This window comes from Emydura macquarii, unplaced genomic scaffold (assembly GCF_026122565.2).
Source record: "Emydura macquarii macquarii isolate MOO-44397 ecotype Brisbane River unplaced genomic scaffold, CSIRO-AGI_Emac_v2 contig_2531, whole genome shotgun sequence".
Classification (NCBI taxonomy): Eukaryota; Metazoa; Chordata; order Testudines; family Chelidae; genus Emydura; species Emydura macquarii.
Genome location: NW_027132668.1, coordinates 4,562,408 through 4,582,956, shown reverse-complemented (window position 1 = coordinate 4,582,956; position 20,549 = coordinate 4,562,408). Strand labels below are relative to the sequence as shown.

Genomic DNA, 20,549 nt, shown 5'->3' with positions numbered 1-20,549 from the left:
TTCGTTGTATGGGCACCCTAGGTGCCTAACCCAGGCTTTGTGAATCACAATGTTGTTCCGGTGAATTCTTTTTCTATCAACCTAAAAGTTAGGTGTTTGAGGTGCTGAACCTTTTGTGGTTTGGGCCAAGATAGCTGTATATCCTGATGTGAGAAACTCCCACATGCATTCCCTGTGCCTGAAACAGCTCCACTCCTGCAGCCTTTAGAGTAGGTATGATTCCCTATTGGGCTGACTTGGGCAAGATTTGTCGCTCAGTGCACAGCAAGTTTATGCTACCTTCTGGGGTTTACCAATTCCATACCGGCACACAAACTGTGCACAAGATAATGCCCTGTGTATTTGTGCAATGGCACACACTTCACCCATCAATGACTGGTAATACATTCAGACTGAATGATAATGAATTTAATGCAGTGCACACATTTAAAAGAAATCCACAGAAAGATTGTCATGTCTCCAATCAAAATATGATTTCAGCACTACTCCAGTAAAGAGTCTTTTAATTTTCAGCCATTAGTGAGACATTGTACTGGGATGAAAGTTGCATTAATTGTATAATGTACATTTTAAGAATCACAAAAAAGAAGCTATTTTGAGTGAAAAGCAAGACAGAGAGAGAGAGAGAGAGCACGAGCACGTGAGACCTACAACATGCAAGCAGTGACAGAGGTGCCAATTTTGGCTTGAGAAGGCACAACACCACAACAGAGGTGCATCACTAGAGAGAGAAAAAATGGTAGGAACGAAAGAGTGAGAGATGGAAGAAGAGGAATGAGTAAATTGAAAGTTAACAAAAGAGAGGAATAAGCAAATGTAAGTACAGACAAAGTAAGAACACACACCACCCTGTTTAGAAAAATGGTGTGTTTCATTTACAGTGCATGGAACTGCATCCTCCTCGATAGCAAAAAGGGCACTGAAAAGACAAGGGGTGAGAAGCCTCCTCCTTGTGTTTGTGGGGGAGGCAAGCAATCCTGGGGATGAATATTGCTGCTTTTTTAACTAATTGAAGCACTGCTTTGAATCAGATATAAACAGGAAGCTTTTAATTAGAGTAAGACCACTGCATGTTTTTCATAACTTGCAACTCTCTCAGCACGGTTCATCTGCACAGGAAGGTCAAAAATGAATGGAACATTCTTCTTCTTTCAGTTTTGTTTAGGCTTTTACTTGGCACTGTCTGAATTTTGTCTACCCTTGAAAGGGGTGTTGAACTGGAGACTTGCTAAATTGGGAGAAAGTTAGGTGTTCTCTTCTCAATTATGCCGAAGTATAAGGCAACTGGTTAGAGCAAATAAGTATTTGGAAGTTGATACTGAACTTCCCCCTCTGTGTGACTGGTGGCACCTGCTATTGCATCACACTGTCCTAGTTCAATACTGAAATGTGCGGTGGCAGTGATGGATGTATGTCTCCAAAATATGAAAATATATATTTATACTATAGTGGTGGTCAGAGGCCACAATCCTGATTGTGGCCTCTCACAGTACAAGGCACTGTGCAAATAATGGCCCGGTCTACACTGGTTGCGGATTTCAGCAGCAGTTGACGGGAGATACAGAAGCTACGTACAGTAACTTGCGTATCTCCCATCGACTTCCAAACATCCACTTACTGCGATGTCTCCACTGCACTGCGCAGATGGGAAATGCCCTCCCATCGATGCAAGCGCTACGCTACTTGCCGGGATGGATTTACAGAGTCGGCTTCCGGGTTCGATTGATTGCTCAATCGAACCCGCAAAATTGATCCTGCACCGCTGGCAGTGTAAACATAGCCACAGAATCTTGCCATAGAGATGTTACAATCTAAACTGGGCCACTGCACAGTACTTCTGGTCACAAATCCAGTTTTGCAGAGAGTAAATACTGTTCTGCAATTAGCACTGGGCTGTTCAGACTCCTTCACTTTCCATACACCAGCGTTAGAAGGACTGGGCTGAGGAAGAAGAGGGATGTTTTCTGGCTTCTAGAGCTTTACATCCTTACTGTATCTTATAAAGGAGAATGGGACCCTCATACAAGTAACTCCTGAGGTGGCAGAAGAAATGGGCCTTTGATATCTGGTGGGTGCAGCCAGCATTCTAAGCCACAAATTACGTCCTAGTGTCCTGGAGTAACAGGCCATAAGGGATAGCTCGCTCTGACATCTGCCCCCTTCATGTCCCGGTGAATTTTTTGTATTGTCATTGTGGTTCCTCTTAGGCCATTTTACAAGAGGTGGTTACATTTCTGGGGTCCCACCCTGATGTGCTAAAGATTGTTGTTGGGACAGCTTCCAATTTTGAACACGGGAAGGATGTGCCTTTAGCTGGCGGTGTATCATTGTATGGAGGCAACCATTCTCTTAAGCAGTTGCATACAGCAGGGTATTCTTGTGTCAACTGGTGTGATCCAGTCACCATGTGCCTAAGAGGTCTGCAGCAGTCACCTTGGCCATTGGAGCTGTGACATGTAGTTGGCTAATGCTGTAATGGTCTTTTCCCTTTAATATGGTGGCTTGCTCTCACTCATCTTCTGTGCTTACATTGCGTTTTGTTGCTGTGAATAGGGATTCTACTTTTCACAGTAATTTTTGGCAAGGTGCCATCAGGTCTTGGACCACTCTGGCTACATCTGGAGAACATACAAAGGGAGTATACCTCTCTTGCTTCTAGAGCTTCTCAAGATCCTTCATGCATGAATAGTCACATCTGCATGGGAGTTATACCAGATCAGGAGAATGAGCTCTTCTTATGGCCGTGAGTACAGCACTTATACGCAGTTGCATATCTGCCTGTTTTGCAATGTGGTAGTAGTAAAATAGACAAGTTAGCGACTATAGTAACCTATGTACTAAAGAACACCTGCTTCACCTATTAAATTGTATTCGTTTAGTTACTATTGTCAGTGAGTATGACTTACTCAGAGCAGGTATAAGAAGAAGGGAAATGAAGTAGTATAGGGCAGGATTCAAAGAAAGCTTGGTTTAAAGAAAACATAAACAGTAATTAAGTACACATTTTTTATTGAAAAAGAAATTCTTGTTTCAGGATTTACAGTTCACTCTACAGTTCAAAACCACAGGTACGCATTAGGAATTCTTGATAACACTATATCCGACTTCCTTTGCGTGCGTAAATCAAGATGACAACACAAGCAAGAAAATCATAACACTGGTAAATTTTAAAACCATTTCAAATGGCATGTTGACAAGAAGAATGCTGCTGATCTCTATCTATGCTTAAAAAGAATGTTTGCATATCTTGTAAGAAACAGTGACAATGTTAAACATATTAGTTGTTTTAAAACCATTTCCTTGTGTCATTGTTACCTTGATTTAGTAATCTGGTAACTATTTGCTAAAAAATAAAATTAGATTGGTGTAGTGGTTACTCTTTTCAGATAGGTTTTGTTTAAATATTATCATGCAGCTAGAAAACACTCAGATGTTTTAAAAGATTCAGCTTCCTGATATACACAAATAAGAGAGTAAGCTCATTTTAAATAGCACTCCAGCCATTATCAGTCACTTTTCATCCTTTCACTCTAAATGGTGGGTTTCTTTAATATTTCAGCATGTCATTTGAACTTGAATCAAACACTTAACAAGACATGGTAATATTGGTGAGCATTTTCATATATATGAATTTACGAGTACATTATAGTTATTGATAAATGATGCAACTTTTTGTGTTTACAGTTATGGATATATTGGTTTCTAATCACAGTACACGATGCAAAAATCTACATCAAAGAGAAGTATATTACTGCTTATGTCTAGGCACAAAAGCCATTTGTTGATATTTAAATTTTTTAATTAGTGTTGATTTTCTGTAAATTCAAATAGTGTTCTCTTGCGGTTAATATTTGTCTTCTTTGATTGACCAAACAGTCATGAAATAACTGTCTCTTGAAAATGAACACAGCACTTTTCTTCATTTAAAAAGTCTATTAAACTCACAGAACTGTGGATTACATACTCCCTTCAATCCCCATGCATATATATATATATATATATATATATATATATATATATATATATATATATATCTGTGGCATCATATGGCCCCCTATTTTAAACATGAACAAATACTCCTGAATCCACTATTACCTGAACACCAATAAAAAGTAAGTTTTGTACATACATGTGTTTTGTAGTATTTCTAGGGATACACTTCAGTGATAGTGTAGCTATAATATGTACCATTGCCAGGGCCCAAGCATAATTTTTTCAGGCCCAGTACAAACTTGTAACAGGGCCCCCTCCCACACACATACCCATGGAGGTTGCAGCCTGGGACGGGCCCCCCAGGGCCTCGGGCCCCAGTAAAGTGTACCCGTCCCTCCCTCCCCCCATGTAGGGCCCTGAGCATTGCTTTCATTCTTGCCTTTTGTTTGTTAGATGTTACTGAGTCCATCAAATTTATCTGCAAATCTGTTACTTTTAATTTGATATCCATGACTTGTCTCTTCAAAGGATGACAAACACACAGTGTACATACGCACACTAATGTTCAGAAAACTATATTTTCTTTATGCCTCATGTTTTTTCATAAAACCTTAAATGAATGTACTTTATTAAACAAAATAGTTTAAAAATAGTTACATTCTGAAACTTAGTTCTGTGGCTGCTACTGTGATGTCTGGGAAAACATTGGCATATACTGAATGTGTGATACTCAGATTACGTGAGTGTGATTTTGTTCAGTCTCTCTCACATAAGCAGAAAATGGGGAGTTTTGCTTGTTAAGTTTTCTTTAATGCTGACTTCTTCAAAAAAAGTCAACACCTATGGGCCTCATTTTTCAGAGGTATTGATCATCCACAATTCTTATTAGAAGTTGTGGGTGCCCAGCACTTCTGAAAATCAAGTCCTCTATCCGTATTTCTGTATTGTAAATAATTAAACAAACAATTTTGCTAAATCAGAAGCTGAGCTGAAGTCTTGGTTAATGTTTGAATTATATTCCTTACTTCAGATGATTTTATACAACATCTGTTTATACTCAAGTATATTAAATCATATTATATGTACTTAGGAAAACTAGAAAAAATGTGTTTTAAAATTAATTTGCTAACCACAAAGCACAATTGTACATGTACAAATGATGCATGTTGGAAATTGAAAACCTCTAGAGTCATTAAAATTACTAGGAACAAAGTAACACATTTCTCCTTTTGATCAGAATCTGTAATGTATTCATTTGTATAAACCATCCATGCAAATAATTTAACATTAATTTAATTATGTTTAAATGTTTTCAGCAGCACAGATTGCAAAATCCCAAGAGTTTAGCTGTGCCAGTTAGACTGAATTTAAGCCATACCTTATCATGTCTAAAGTTGTTTATCTACTAAAAGGAAGGTAAACTAATATATCCAATTGAGCGTTTTGAAATACTTAAATTTTGATTAGTGCCCAAAACTGTAATATTGTAATAGAGAAACAGCAAGCTTGATAACCTGATCATTTCATCTGAATTATATATATTTTAAAACCATTTTTATATGAATTTTCTTTAGTGTTAATCATATTTTCCCCCCAGTAATTTATCTACAGAATACTCGTAATTCGCATTCCTGAATTGTTTTCTATAAAGCAACTTTTCTAGATTTTTTTTTTTCTGTATGCAGGCAAAATTATTTTAGAATTTCCCATTTTACAGCTGTTGTAATCCAAATATGGCTTTTTGGAACATAAAAAAAAAGAGTTAGGGTATTAGTATAGGCTTGGTTTATAGAAAAATCTTTTTGGTTCTCTTTTTGCACTTGTGATAAAACTATAGCCTCACCGGTTACTCTTGCCACATTTAAGGTCAGGATATGTTTTCCTTTGTAATCTCCACACTTTCTTTTCTTATTAAAAATAGGTGTGTTGTTTAAGCTCTAAAAGTTCAAAAATAGTTTATTATAGATAACTGAACTGGAAATGGTCTATAAATCATTTTTTTCTGCTCACTAGTTGATTCCGGATGGATCCCCATGGTGTATTCTTGAGTAGTGTGCTTAGCCTAATTTTTAATGAATCCACTGATGGGGCTTCCCCAATTTCCTTAGGATTATTCCATAGATGAGTAGGCCTTATGGTTAAGTTATTGCTCTTTGGAAATATAGGTATCATTTCCGGGTACTTCAATGACAAGCTACTGACAAGTTCAAAGGAGCTTGACAGGACCACTAAATGTGCTCATGGGGATGAAGAAATTGAATTGCGAGGAAAGATTAAAATATACGTAGCTTGGCACAGCAACAACTAAGTAGCTGGGGCCAGATGACATAAACTTCCCATTTGAAGGTCATAAATACTAAGGAAAAATGGAAATTATGTAGGGTGGTGCAAAAGGATTTAAGGAGAACTAATGAAATTAGAAAAGAGAGGTTTGACTGTGAGATTTACGAGGCTGTGGAATGCTCTCCTGAAATAGATGTTTGTAGCCCTATTGCATGGACTTTTAAAAAGCAGAAAGGACAAAGCATTAGAAAATGCATTGTTGGGAGGGAAAAATCTGCACAGGGATTTGGACTAAATATCTTCAAAATTATTTCCATTTCTATTATTTGTTTTAGATTCCAACTAGTTTCCTTCAATTAAATGCTTTTTCTAAACTTAGTCCTAGGTTATCCATCAGACAGTAGCATTTGTTGTTCTTTGAATGGTGAATTGTTTTAAATATAAAATTCTGTTAAAAATTAAAAAATCTTAAAGCTTTTAAATAAACCTAGGATGTCTAGTTATGCTCATGCAGAGACAAGAAATTAACTTTGTCTGTTTGTTAACTTACTGTTTGTGCCCTTTTTCACAGCTGTGTGAGGAAAGAATGGAGTATCATCTCTAATTTAGCATTTTATTGGCCCTGCAGTAAATGTCTGGCTGCTGTCCTAGAGAGTCCAACCATAGGAACCAACAGACAGAATGCCCTACCAGACTGTAATAGTTCCAAGGAGCATTGAAAGAAAGACATTGTCTGATAACTGGGTCATCAACCACTTAGAGATTGAACTGCAACTGGAAATAAATAGGTATTAGCCGGATAGGGTGCAGAATACCAACAAATAGCCACATGCAAATATGGGATTGTTGTACATTCTAAAGAGGGAGATTAATGTTATAGGGTAAAGGGGTACAACAAGGAGTAGTTGAGTGAAATTAAGAAAGGGAAATTGGGGTGAATCTCAGGAAAACCTTGGAATTTTTTCGGCTCCACCCGAAGGGAAGGGGTGAAAGCTCCATCACTCACGTTTATAAGTACAGTAGACCAAAAGACTAGTAGGGAACAAACTAGCAATGGCAAGGGGATAAACCAGATGACACACACATCTTTAATATAGATTGATTCTTGGAGACATTGCTCATCAGATTATAAAGATTTAAACCTTCACTGCTTTTCATTTCTCCATTAAATAATGCACTTATACCTGGAAGGTCACCTGTATTGTTTAAAAAACTGCCATATCAAACCATTTCTACAGTGACTTTCAATTAGTTGCTATTCAGAAATAGTAACAGCAGCCCATTTTTGTTCTTGTCATATTTTTTCCTATTCCACAAATAGCAATTTCCTTTAGGAATGTTAAAGTAAACTGGGTAATGTGGAAATAAAACAGCATACACTGGTTAAGATTTGTGCCCATTCATCAGACAGAATTCTCCTTTGACATCTGTGGGGTGTTTTCTGAAGCTGGCTCCATGCTTGACTCCGGGCTCAGGAGACAGACCACTTTTTCATCTCTTTCAGGAAGTACTTGACTATTACATGGAACTCCACTGTCCACCTTCTGATTCAGCTGGATAACGGTTACATTAGACTGACATATGGATTCTCCATCAGCACACAAAGGAGGGTGGCAGTGGAAAAGCAGAAGAAAGCATTTGTAAAACTGAAAAAAAAAATCAAATAGGGTTTTTTTTAACATAGGTGCTGGACAAATTTAAAATGTAATGCCTCATAGGTTGGAGACAGATTCACACTGAATTATTAGGCTCATAATTTTTGTCAGTTTGCAATTAAACATTTCTCATTCCAAACCCGCATTCCTTATTGCTTTTTAGTGAAACAGTAAATTTCAGATATGTTTGGGCATCTTTCCTTTTGGGTTAGTATTGTGACTCTTTAAGGATATAAATTCCATCCAATGTAAAAGGAAAACTTCAGAATAATCTTAAAACATGTTTGAATCACTGCATCAAGTGATAAAAGAAGAGTTAATCACAAATAAATTGTTTTATAATGGCTTAGAAAAGATCAGAAAGGAAGCCACCACCTTGATAATCTGATGACGCGGGGCAGGATGAACAGAATCTGCCTTTGCATTAATAAGCATTGGAATTTTGAGTTTTAATGCTGCAAACGAAATTTTAAACAATTGTTTTGCTTAACTTGATTTGTAAATTAACTTTCTTTTAATGTTGGTTGATTTTAAATCATGGGATTTAGCTCAGAACTCCTTTGCGGCTTCTTCTAAAACTTTCTAATCAGAGAGCCAGTTATTTAGGGTCTAATTTGCAACCCCAAAAGGGTTGGACAGTATTATTACAACTTTTATGAGAGACAAAATTCCCATTCAGTGAACTGGGATAGTGATAATGTAACTGGTATTTCTATAAGCTTGTTTGCATTTTTTTTAAATAATGTTATTCCATAAAAAATGACCATCTAAGGTGTTAACTAATACTAGTTTTCTCCTTTAACATGCTCATATAAAACAGAAAAGCAACCCATAATCAGTAAATCACTATGAAAGTGGTTTAGACAACCAATATTTTCATATAAATCCCTTCTCAAGGAGTATTTAAAGCAAACCAATTCATTACTCTCAAAAATACAAAATCCCTTTCTTGGTACAAATTTATCATCCTATTATTAAGGCCATTGAAAAGACAGTGCTTTTGAGGTCCAACAGGATCTACCTTTTTTCCTGGATCCTTCATACACAGGTTCCATGCACGGACATGGGATAGAGACAACGATGCCTGGCACTGTGGAGGTGATCTTTTCCTAGCTTTAAACAGGAAATGAATCTCTGTGCTGATAGTGGTGGATGTCTCAGAAATATTTGACACAGTTGATGATATGATGGTGCTGATATGGCGCTAATGATACATTTGAGAATGAGCAAGAGTAAATGGGTCTGCATTATGCTGGATCCACTCATTCCTCAGATGAATCCCAGAGTGTCACAGTGGGCACCTACTTATTCTCGTCTACAGTGTCCCTATCATGTAGAATCCCAGCCTCCTAAGCATTTATATAAAATTCTTTGAAGAGATCTGAGTGGCCACAGACTCTAGTGCCACCAATACACGGATGACACTCAATTATATGTCTTTGTCCACCTATGCAATCTCTGTGTCTCCAAAATGTCTCAATGCCTTGAAAGAAGCCAGCAGATGGATGAAGAGCAACTGGTTCAAATCCACTCTAAAAAAGACACAAATTATGGTAACAGGAAATAGGAAATGCTTTGAGGAACACGGTAATACTCTAACATCACCACTGAATATTAGCATCAGACCAGAGGTTGTCAAAGTGGTGGGAAGAATCTGGGTGAATTCTGGACTCCTTGCTACTCCTGGACGTAGAGATTGGTACGTTGTCAGGAAATGCATTGCTTCCACTTTGGCAAGCATGCTGTTCCTTTATAAATGGGAACCTAGACGTTCCATATGGCTAGCCAGAGGTGATCAGATTATGCTCAAACCTAGAAGCATTTAAATCGAAATATTAGGCCTACCTTTTCAATGTAGCTTTTCCCCCACCAATGGCTTCCTAAAACTAAATTGAAGTCAATGGGATTATTCACGTCTTTAAAGTTAAGCATGTGTGTAAATGTTTATAGTATCAGGGCACAGATAAATATCTGAAACCAGGGAGAAGACTTTGGAAGTTCTTATGCCTTTACATAATTTTGTTCAGAATTTAGAAATGAAGTGGTGGGTGTTCAAGAAATACCTTAGCTTATTTTTTATATATAATTTACACAGCACCTAGTGTGCTAGTTGCATTGGACCAATATAAAGAAAGGTCTGTATTGCTAAAGAACTATATAAATAAACAGCATACAAATAAGGGAATGTATTAAAGGGGTAATGATGAAAAGTGATGTGATCTGAATAGTGAGGTTTTTCATATGCCGGGGTTAGTGACATGATTTTGTCATGGAATTTTTGGAGGGGCAATCTCTTCAGTGAGTTGAGGAGGATGGAGATTGTAGTCCAGGGTTTTATAGGCCTATTATGTGTTTCATAGATCTACTGTCCTGTCATGTCAATACTGCAAGATATCATGGTCTGTATATAACGGTGTAAAGTGACAACTGCTCTATTACATTTGAATATTTTTAAACTAAGTACAACAAAGCATTTTGAAGTGCAGTGGTGAAAGGAAAGAAAGCAGATCACAGGACTGCAGAAAAATACAAAGAAGGTGAAATAGCTATCTTTTTGTTTTTAAATTTCGTTTCAGGGATCCTCACCATGATGTCCATGTGTCACGAAGTTCATGTGTATGAATACATCCCTTCAGTCCGACAGACTGACCTTTGTCACTACCATGAACTATACTATGATGCAGCTTGTACCTTAGGGGCTTACCATCCACTGCTGTATGAGAAACTGCTGGTGCAGAGGATGAACAAAGGTTTGCAGGATGATCTGTATCGGAAGGGGAAAGTAATCTTGCCAGGGTTCAGATCAGTAAAGTGCCCTGGACGGAATCACTTCCCACATGTATAAACGTGAATCTTTCAGAAACAATGTGCAATAAGGTACTACTGTCGTACGATAAACAACAAAAGAATACTTGAAAATGTATCTTAGACCAACCTAGTCTTGAGTCTATAAACTGTAATTAAGTAGCAGGCATGAGAGATCCTTCCTTCCTCCCTAAGCCTGAGTATTTATAAATGCTTTGCAAATAGTTAAAGAAAAAAAGCTTCGCTCGTGAAAGGTGCAAAGGCACAGTTAGGTAGAAATACAATGTATTGTTGTGGGCGTGACCTGTCAGAAAACATTAGTGGTACTAGATGCCATTTCTGTACTAGATGCCAAACTTAAAAAAACAAAACACATCTTACTTAACAGTTAAGACTGACTCTGTGAAACAGCCTGCATCATTCATACACAGAGCTGTCTGCCAAGTGATGGATGTTTTCTCATAATACCACGGGGATGTCATGCATCCCTCCCCCTAAAAAATAATCATGGTTTTGAACTGGATATAATAGGGCCTGAATATAATAGGCCTGGTTATCATAGAATCATAGAATATTAGAGTTGGAAGGGACCTCAGGAGGTCATCTAGTCCAACCCCCTGCTCATCAACACAAAGGATCCTTTACTCCACGCTGGCAGTGTAAAGGGGCCTTAAAGTGAGTGTAAATGAGCAATGTAAAGGGACCGTCATAAATGAGAATCAGGCCCAATAGCTATCCATTGTATTCAGGTAGTTTCTGCAGCCAGCAAGTAACAAGTGCTATTTACTTTTCACTTTTAAATGGATATTACTGTACACGCAGTCAGGCTATTTAAATAACTACAGTACTACTGCACATATCTGTCATGGTCCATGTAGACATTGCATTCAGGCAAAGGGTAAAGAGAAGAGAATCTTCTCATTTCTTCAGAAAGCACTCATTCTGCACTCATTCAGCCAGTGCAGAAGGCCAGCAAGAAGGCATAAGTGAGACTGAAATGGTGCATGGGCCTTCTCCCCAGGGGAAATTTCCCTCTCTGCACACATATGTGGATATGCACTCAAGGGGAATAGAGACAGTGTGCCCTCATACATGTGCATGCATATATTTGAAAGCGAGTTGTAAAAAGCAGATTTCTTAAAAGGATATTATTTTGAAATGTAGGCATGCTTTTTAGAAGGAAATACTGGATGGGGAGATTTCAGAAATTAGTTGTTGGATATTTTGTTGTAGCCCAAGTTAAGTTCATTTATTATTGCTTTTAAAAAAGCCTGGGGGTTTTTGTTTTTTGTTTTTTGTTTTTGTGAGAAAAGAACAAAATGTCAGTATTTTTTAAATTCAAAATTATGAAGTCTATAACCTGGAGATATGGTAAAGCCTTCAAAAATCTTACTGTAACTTGCATACTGAGACTATCTCATAATGTCATTGTTTAAAAACAGCATAGATATTCTCTAAACCACTTTTATCATCCACCTGGATGTTAATGCATTTAAAATATGTTTTCCTTGCCAAGACTTCTGTTTCAGGCTGGAAATAGGTTAATGTTCTTTGCTTTTTAAAAATTGGTTTTCGCAGTGAGCAAAATTCAGCAGGAGTAATTACATACAAGAAATCATACATATCCTATCCATATCCATTTAGCAAAAAGGTGATTGGCTGGTAGAATCACTGTGTTATTAAAAATAATGGAGGGGAAAAGCATATTTCACATATTTAGCTATTGGCTTCTGAGAGACAGCTGGCAAAGGAGAAAATCATGTTAATGTATTTTCTGTCATCTTTCTTTTTATAAATATAAATCAGAAAAATTTTGCAATTCTCCCACCCAACCTTTCCCAAAGGGCATGATGTTTTTACCCCTATAAGAGCGGAATTAGTTTATTGCACATACTCAGCCTTCTTTTTCCAAGTTGTCATTATCTTGGGCTTTATGGGCCTTCTAAAACTCTTCCTAGTGACGGAAAGTGTGTCCATGTGATCCACAGATGTCTTGTATTGCTTGGATGGGTATGTTCATAAAGCATTTTGTCATACTGCCAAATGGACAGCTTTCATTAACTTTAGCATTAGCAACTGGATGCATTACATACTGACTTTGAAAAAAACACATAATATTTTATGTCCATTTTTATTCTTAAAGTTAAACTGTATCCAGTCTTAGTAGTGCTAGATAACCTACATAGAAAAATATCTTTTTCCTATATATTTGTTTAACAAAATTCACCTTCTGTGAAACACATTAAATAGGATTTTTCTGCATAGGTAGAGTGGCACTTTGTCATACAATTATCTTAATATCAGATCAGGGTTTCCGATTCCGTTTCCCATGTGCCAGGTTCAAATTGGATTAGCTTCCACATCTTTCAATAAATGGTGTTGATCATATTTTTAGTACAAATGAATAAGCCACTGTGCCATATGCAGGAGTCTCTGACTTCACAAATTAGCCTGCCAGTTTCCCACCCGTCTGCTCACACTAAACTTAAATTCGTGTTTCCATCAGGAATAAAAATACTAACCAGCAATACTAACAATTGTCCACAACAATAGGATCGTGTTGTATTACACTCTAGTCTGTTATACACAACTGTATAAACTAGAGAGATTCCAGTGAGGCTACATACTTAGCACTCCTGTTTAAATGAAGTGCTACTTTTAAAAATTCTCACACAAAACTGGGTACATGTTCATAAAATGTAATTTATACTTTTCTCTTACATTCCCATGCACATTCTTTTTTGTGTAGTAATCTTACGCATGCCAGACACCTGAGCAGAAAATGTTTCTTGGCCAAGTGCAAATGCCAGGAAACCTTTCCCCTTCCCTAAACTATATAATTATTGAAGTTGGTGTGGATCTTTCATACACCACTTCATCTGTCCTAATTCTATCCCTGTGTATATTATAATTCATCAACCACATGGCAAGTCCATATGGGTGTTATAATATCTTCACACCCTAACAGTTACTTTAGAGCTGGGCTAAGAGCACCAGCCTCTTCCCAAAAAGGAGGCCAGTATCAATTCTGTGATGCACAGGGTCTCAGTCATCCTGAGGAGGAAGAGCCCTGAAGTGGCTTCAAGCCCTGATTTCCCTTGTGATATTCATTGTTCTACCAACTCAGGCATCTTGACAATTCAAGATTTTCTCCTCCTACTCCTTTTGTCTTTAAAAAAAAAAAAAAAAATTCAGTACAAATTCAGCTGAACCTAATTTGCTAACTGAAAATTCAACTTCCATTTTACTTCTAAGACACAGGAGGGCAGTACGGGGAAGCAAAGGACAACATGAAGAGAACTATAGAACTGCTGCCTTCACCAGTCTTCCCTGCTTTCATGGTGCCTCCTCCTTTGTTTTTATGGGGGGCTATTGAGGGTTTTTTTTTGTTTTTTTTTTTGTTTTTTTTTTAATTTCGGGAGCAGAAATTGTTTATCAAAAATCCATACAAATCGCTTGCATTTAGAAGAGTAAATGAATGCATGTTAGGTGTTCAGTAGACTTCTGTACATCTTTTTAATAATGGTAACTTGTAACTGATGTTCTAAATATATACATAAGTGACATGTAATACATTTTCCCATCCAGATCATTGTTCATCAGTATTTTAGGGTGTGATCTTGTTGCCCTTGTGCATATGTAACTTCCACTTCAAGTAAGTTGGAGATTTGCCTGGGCCAGGCAAAGCAAATTCCCAAGTTACTCCTACCCCTTGTATGCCTCGAGAATTACAAAAGCCTAACTGCTGTACATTGATGATGTATGATTGAGAGGTGAGACAGTTGCACTTAAAAAAACCCACACCCACAGAGCTCGGGTAAACGTGCTGAATTTATGTTAATTTTTGTTATACTGTGTTTTCCGCTGTGAATTATGCAGTTGTTTCAATATGTGGTGCTCTATCGCTTTATGCATTAAGCCTTTAGATGGTTAAATCAAGGTATTCTTCTGTTAATTCTAGAGAAACTGTAAAAAATTTGACTTCTTTTGAACCAAACCTTTTTGGAGGGGGAAAAATACTTCTGCTATTCCATTCCTTCTGTGGTTCCAAGGCTTACCTGTGAGTAGACACACATTCAGATTAGACGATGGCCCTCGTTTTCCACACTACTACAGTGTTTAATTCCAGTGTAACTATTAGTCAATGAAGTTACACCAATGTAACAGATTTGTATGTGTAGAGAGAGATCAATGTATAATTATATTGATCTTCTACGCACACACAGGGTTTGCCTACACGCTGAGCACAAATATTTAGCTAAATCAGTGCAACCGACTGGTGTTAACATTCTTTTGTTTCAGATGAAGAATTCCATCTTGATTTTCTTTGCATCGATTTCTTGTCAAATTAAGGAGAATTGAAATAGTTCATCCTTAACTGGAACTGCGCACCCTGCTAAAGGTTGCATAGATTTAACTCAGTCTGTTTAGAAACCGTTTGAATTAAATGGGAGCTCAAATTGTGTGTAGACAAAGCCATACATGGTGACTTTTGTGTTGGTCTTCCTCTTCAGTAATGCTCCCGTAAACTGGGGAATGTGTTCAGACACTGAAACAAACTTATGATGAAATTAATGTTAAATGCATTGTCTGTGAAATGTCACTTTGTGTTCTTTCCCTTCATATACTCTATAATCCATAGATATGCTAGATTATTTTGTTTTGTTTTTTGGAAGCAAACTGTAAAATATCATTACAGAGCATATGCAGATTTCTTGAATGCTATCCTCTCCAATGCAAAGAGGATACCTGATTTAACTGTTTGAATGTTAAAGTAGCCCATGTCTGGGCATGCCTCTCACAGGCTTATTTAATTAAATTAATTTTGACACCATGAATTTCTTCTTTTTAACTTGGCAATCAAATTCAGATGTTTGTTCTTGAAATATCAGCTATGTAAAAGCCTTACATTTATCCATATCATCTCATCCTCTGTGAAATGTAGTCATTGAACTATTCAAATATGGAAGATTGTGTACTTTTTTAATAGCCTTGAGAATTATTTTGTATGATGATTTTTTTAAATGAATGTGTACTCTTCAACAAATTAAAGCTTGAGATTTTACAGGAGTCACATTTTTAAACAGTGTTTGTATACATTTTAACACTTTTATATTTTCTATTTTGATTTTGTATATTTTTATGTATGCACAGTGTACAGATTTTTGCTGTAAATAAAACATTTGTTTTCATTTATTTAGCAGTGCTGTGCTGTTCCTTAGTTAGCTTGAACAGACGAAATTGCATATGACATAAAATGGGGATGTTATTGGTCAGTTCTATGTAGTGAGGAGAAGATCTTGAATTGAAACAGAGATAGAGGCTCGCAAGTATCTTGTTTATAGAGCACATACAAAATAAGTGGATTGGGATACAGATGGTAAAAGGGACTAAATGGTTGCTTTTGATCAATAAAAGGACCTGGAGTGGCTGTAAACAGATTTTGTTCAGTGACCAAAAGAGTGTGAATAAACAAATGCTAAGGGCTTGTGTACATAGGGAAATTTACCGGCATATCCATGGTGGAATAATTATTATTTCAAAATCAAGTCACTTTTATTCCAGACTAGAGCGTCCACATGGACAATTATTCTGGCAGAGCTATAGTTTATTCCACTATAGCTATATTGGTCAGTTTTTCTGATTTAGATAAGTCTTAAGAAAAGGCTGCACTCTGGTGACTTGATGCTATTTCAGAATGTAGGCAAACTTCTATTGAAGTGAATATTTTGCCTGCTCAAGAAATCATGTTCTAAAGGAGTAAAGCAAAAATTTCTTGACACAGACCTTAATTTAAAGTGAAAAACGAACTACAAAAGGGAAAACATAACTGCACAGACACAGAGGAGATAAATTACAACAGCCACTAGGGGCCTGATCCAAAGCCCATTAAAGTCAAGGGGAATGCACTTCTTTGGAAGTTAAATTCAGTCAGTCTCTTGCTTTGTTCCTTGTTGCTCAAGAGAAGCAACAAATGCTTTTCTTGTTGTTTCTTGTTGCTAAATAATGTATTAATGCTCAATTAAGTGTTTATCAAAATTGATGGAAACATTAATTTGATTCATTAAAATATTTTAATCCAATGTTAATGTTTTAATGTAGATTTTATAGCTTTTTTTGTAGGAGGGGGCAAATCAAAGATATGCCCATCAAAAAGATCTCAGATGTAACAGCAAGTACAAATAAGATGTAATGGAAGATATCAAAGAAGCCAGGAATGATATAACCAGATGTACATTAACAAAATATTTCTCATACATTCAGTTATGGATGCTGCTGAGAAAACAATGTAATTACAGAAACTACATGTCGGCAGAATCAAAGATTTTTATTTTACCGGTAAAACATTAGCGATGGTTGATGTAAATTCACGAAAGCAAAATTTCACAATGATCGGAAAGTATTACCAGTCACACTGGCTAGCTAAAAGAAGACTGGCTGGGACAGAATCTGTATTATCTTGGCAAGGTCAGAGTATCCCTAGTGTATTCATTTGGACTGTGCTTCCAAATGAATGATCTATTGCTATGTCAGGATAAGCAGAGTACAGGCAATTAATATCTATAGAACTGTAAATTTACATGACACTTTACAAGCCACAAGAGGCGAAGACCAGAACTTACTCCCTGAGATGCAGCACAAGACTTCCACGGAAGCTGATGGTGGGGAGGGAATGGAGAGAAGTACAAGGTAAGAATGTTTTATATATATGGTTCACGCTTATCAGATTTCCTGATTCACTGCCTCCAGCCTGCCCCAGCCAGCTCTTAAAGGCAACCTTTATAGTGAAGTTACAGATCCAGTTTGCTGTCTTCTGTTGGGGTTTTCCCAAAACCTTTTCCAATCAGTTCCCCAAGAACTCAGTTTGACTCCAGTCTCATCATTTAAGTTCCTTTATTGGGCATACAGAAAAGCTAGGCTGAGTTGATCAGACGCAGGTGTAGGGAGTGGGGGTGAGGTGTACCACACACCTAGGGGTACACAGCCTCTTCCTTCATATACATTTACACATTACTTTGTATTTACTATACACTGCATTACACATTTTGGGATTGACTTAGTTATTGTAGGAACCAATACCTGTACAATATGCTGTTTATGCATTGTCCTTTCTTGACCTACTTATTACCTCATTTTTACATTTCTCACTTATTTTGTCCATCCCTTTGTTAGTAGTTTCTAACATTTTGTTAGCTTTTTTGACTGCTGCTGCGCACTGAGCAGATGTTTTCAAAGAACCATGACTCCAAGATCTTTCCTGAGTTGTAATGGCTAATTTAGATCCCATCATTTTGTATGTATACTTTGGATACCAATGTGCATTACTTTCTCCTTAAACCTCTGACAACCAGAAGTTAGGACTGGACAACGGGGAGAGGGGCAGGGGATCAATCAATAAATTGCCCGGTTCTGTTCATTCCCTCTGAAGCATCTGGCATCGGCCGAATACTGGGCTGATTCGTTGTGGCCATTCTTATGTTCTTATACATTTAGTACGCTTATTAAATCCTAATTGCAGGGAGTTGGAACACACTGCTGCTGACAGGTCTAGGAATTGGATAAAGAACAGGTTTTTGATCTCTGTAGCATTTTCACTTGATGACCTGTATAACAAGAATCCAATCAGTCTCCTTTTCATATTTTATGTATTGTCCTGCCATTTTTACTGGCTAAAACAAACTAGGTGTGAATGTATCTCAAACTCATTGGGAAAAATTATCATGTATAACTTTTATGCGGCCTGGTGCTTTAAGATAAATACAAGATGTTGGCCCTGCCCTGAGGTACTTACAATCTACCAGTTAAGACAAGACATTTGAGAGATGTTGGCAAACACCAGGGACAGATAAGGGAAAACATGACTCATGAGGTTTTGCTAAAACCAAACAAGGTCTTTTAAGCTTCCTTATGATTTTAAAATCACTGCCCCTTTTTCTTTCCCCCCAGAGATGAGAGATGGCCTTTTTGAGACCGTGGGTGGCCCTCAAGCCACCTTCAGCTCTCACTTTTTATTGCAAAACTCAATGACAAGCTACTCAATAGTCCTACTATGGATTTTACAAATATATTGTACTGAAAACGTATTAGGCCATTAAGCTGGGCCTTCTCTCCATTCCCTCCCCACCATACAACTGGGGCACATGAAGAATAGGAGACAGAATACGAATGGGTCCAAAAACCTTAACAAAAAGGAAATACAGCAATAAAGTGTGGCAAGAATTATGTTAAGAACAACAGAGGTGTGCCACTAGAAGGGGTCAGTGAGAGCATGAGAGAGAGAGGCTCCTTGCTTTCAGTTCCAGTGCCCAGCCCAGAGAAAGGTCAGTTTATAACTTGGCTAAATTTGGGAGGATTTTCCTGGGGAAAACAAAAGGCACATCCCCAACGCAAAGACCATCCCCCCGCCCAAGTCCTGGTTTCAAAGCAGGGGGGCCAAAGAGTATTTCAAAGAAAAGGTCTCAAGAATTTAACATGGGCAAAACTGTGTGTTTTTTCCTAGCCTTGTTCTTGGAAACAGTTGAACAGTTTTAGCTGAAATTTAAAAAAAAAATTAGCCTGAGGCAGACAACCAGCATGGAGAATTGCCGCACAAACAGTTCAAACCTGGAAAGTTAAAAGCAGCTCAGAAAAGTCTTATAATGGGAAGTGACAGGCAGCCTAAGTAACAGGCAGTGCTGCCAGACCCACCCATAATTAAGGAGCCATATCTAAAAGCAATAGGACACCACAAAGTTTGTATTAGTTGCCTACATGCACAACTCCGAGGTGGTATAAAATATTTGGCCTGTCTTTCATGCTATGCAATGCAGACGAGCATGCGTCAACTACTAATCACTAATAACATCTTCTATTTTGATAACAGAACAGTCTTCTTTCCTAGCATGAACACCATCAAGTGCCTATCTTAGCTGCTACTGGTGGACATGTCACAGAGACACATCAGTGGAAATTGCTTTTGATTTTACCCAACCGCTATAAAAGTAGCAAGTTTTAATATGGCATTTAAAAATAATTCCATATAACCAATGGTAATTACAGGACTATGTTTATAACTACAAATCAATTAAATGTACATATCTATCTAATAGAAGTTACCCATCAGCTTTCAATAGAGAGACCACTCTAAATCCAGTGCATTACTTCAAAGAGTAGCACATGCAACATGAATTTCTCCTACCTGAGATAAAGTTAGGAAAGGAACATTTCTTAAAGTAATTTGTACAACAAAAACCTTCCAAACCCTGAACTGAACAGTACTAAAGAGGACAATTGCCTCTAGTCCCTATTCCTACCTCTAAGTCAGAATCATTTAGAACAGTGAAATCTGATTGATGGATACCGACTGACAATGCTAGAGGCAAATCTACCAGCCACTACTGCAACATTTGACTTAAAGATAAAAAATAAAGAGTCTATTACTGACGTAACATGCAATGAGCAATTTCAGTTTACGTTGTTAGTTCCCATTTCTTGGAGCATTCAAAGCATAACAGTGGAGATATTTTGATGGCTTTTAAATATATCTTGGATTTTTTAAAGTCACTGTTAGATCCTGCCTAGCTACATTTCCCTGGTGGTTTCAATTCTTCACATAGGGCCTGATCCAAAGTCCAATGAAGTCAACAGAAAGATTCCCACTAACATCAATGGGCTTTGATTGAGCCCATGCTGTCCTGGGCCCAGTGGAGTTACTGCCACAATGAGAGGACACCTTTCATCACTGTGGCATGCATCTTGCATTACAAGGTTTCAGTGGCATAGCTGCCGGCTATAATCTCTGCAGTGTAGATAATCTCTTAGAGGAGTGAAACCTAGCACAAACTTATTTTAAATGAGCAATTATGATTCTGGATACACACAAAGGAAGCCTCT

General features: G+C 37.4%; 2 protein-coding genes across 3 annotated transcripts in view; one reads left to right on the top strand and one right to left on the bottom strand.

Annotated features, from left to right (window-relative positions):
* The window catches only part of ST6GAL2 (ST6 beta-galactoside alpha-2,6-sialyltransferase 2), a 62,988-nt gene extending 51,661 nt beyond the window's left edge, over positions 1–11,327 (top strand). Inside the window, exon 6 of one of the 2 annotated variants that reach the window (XM_067563612.1) lies at positions 10,448–11,327. In XM_067563612.1, the coding sequence (XP_067419713.1) occupies positions 10,448–10,716 (269 nt within the window). In that variant the 3' untranslated portion in view covers positions 10,717–11,327. Of the gene's footprint in view, positions 1–7,720; positions 8,004–10,447 lie in introns of those variants that run through there. The other variant, XM_067563613.1, reaches the window with a different exon arrangement.
* Positions 7,367–20,549, bottom strand: part of LOC137163411 (vertebrate ancient opsin-like) — a 120,509-nt gene continuing 107,326 nt past the window's right edge. The window contains exon 4 of the mRNA XM_067563614.1: positions 7,367–7,862. Within this exon, the coding sequence (XP_067419715.1) occupies positions 7,620–7,862 (243 nt within the window). The 3' untranslated portion in view covers positions 7,367–7,619. The remainder of the gene's footprint in view (positions 7,863–20,549) is intronic.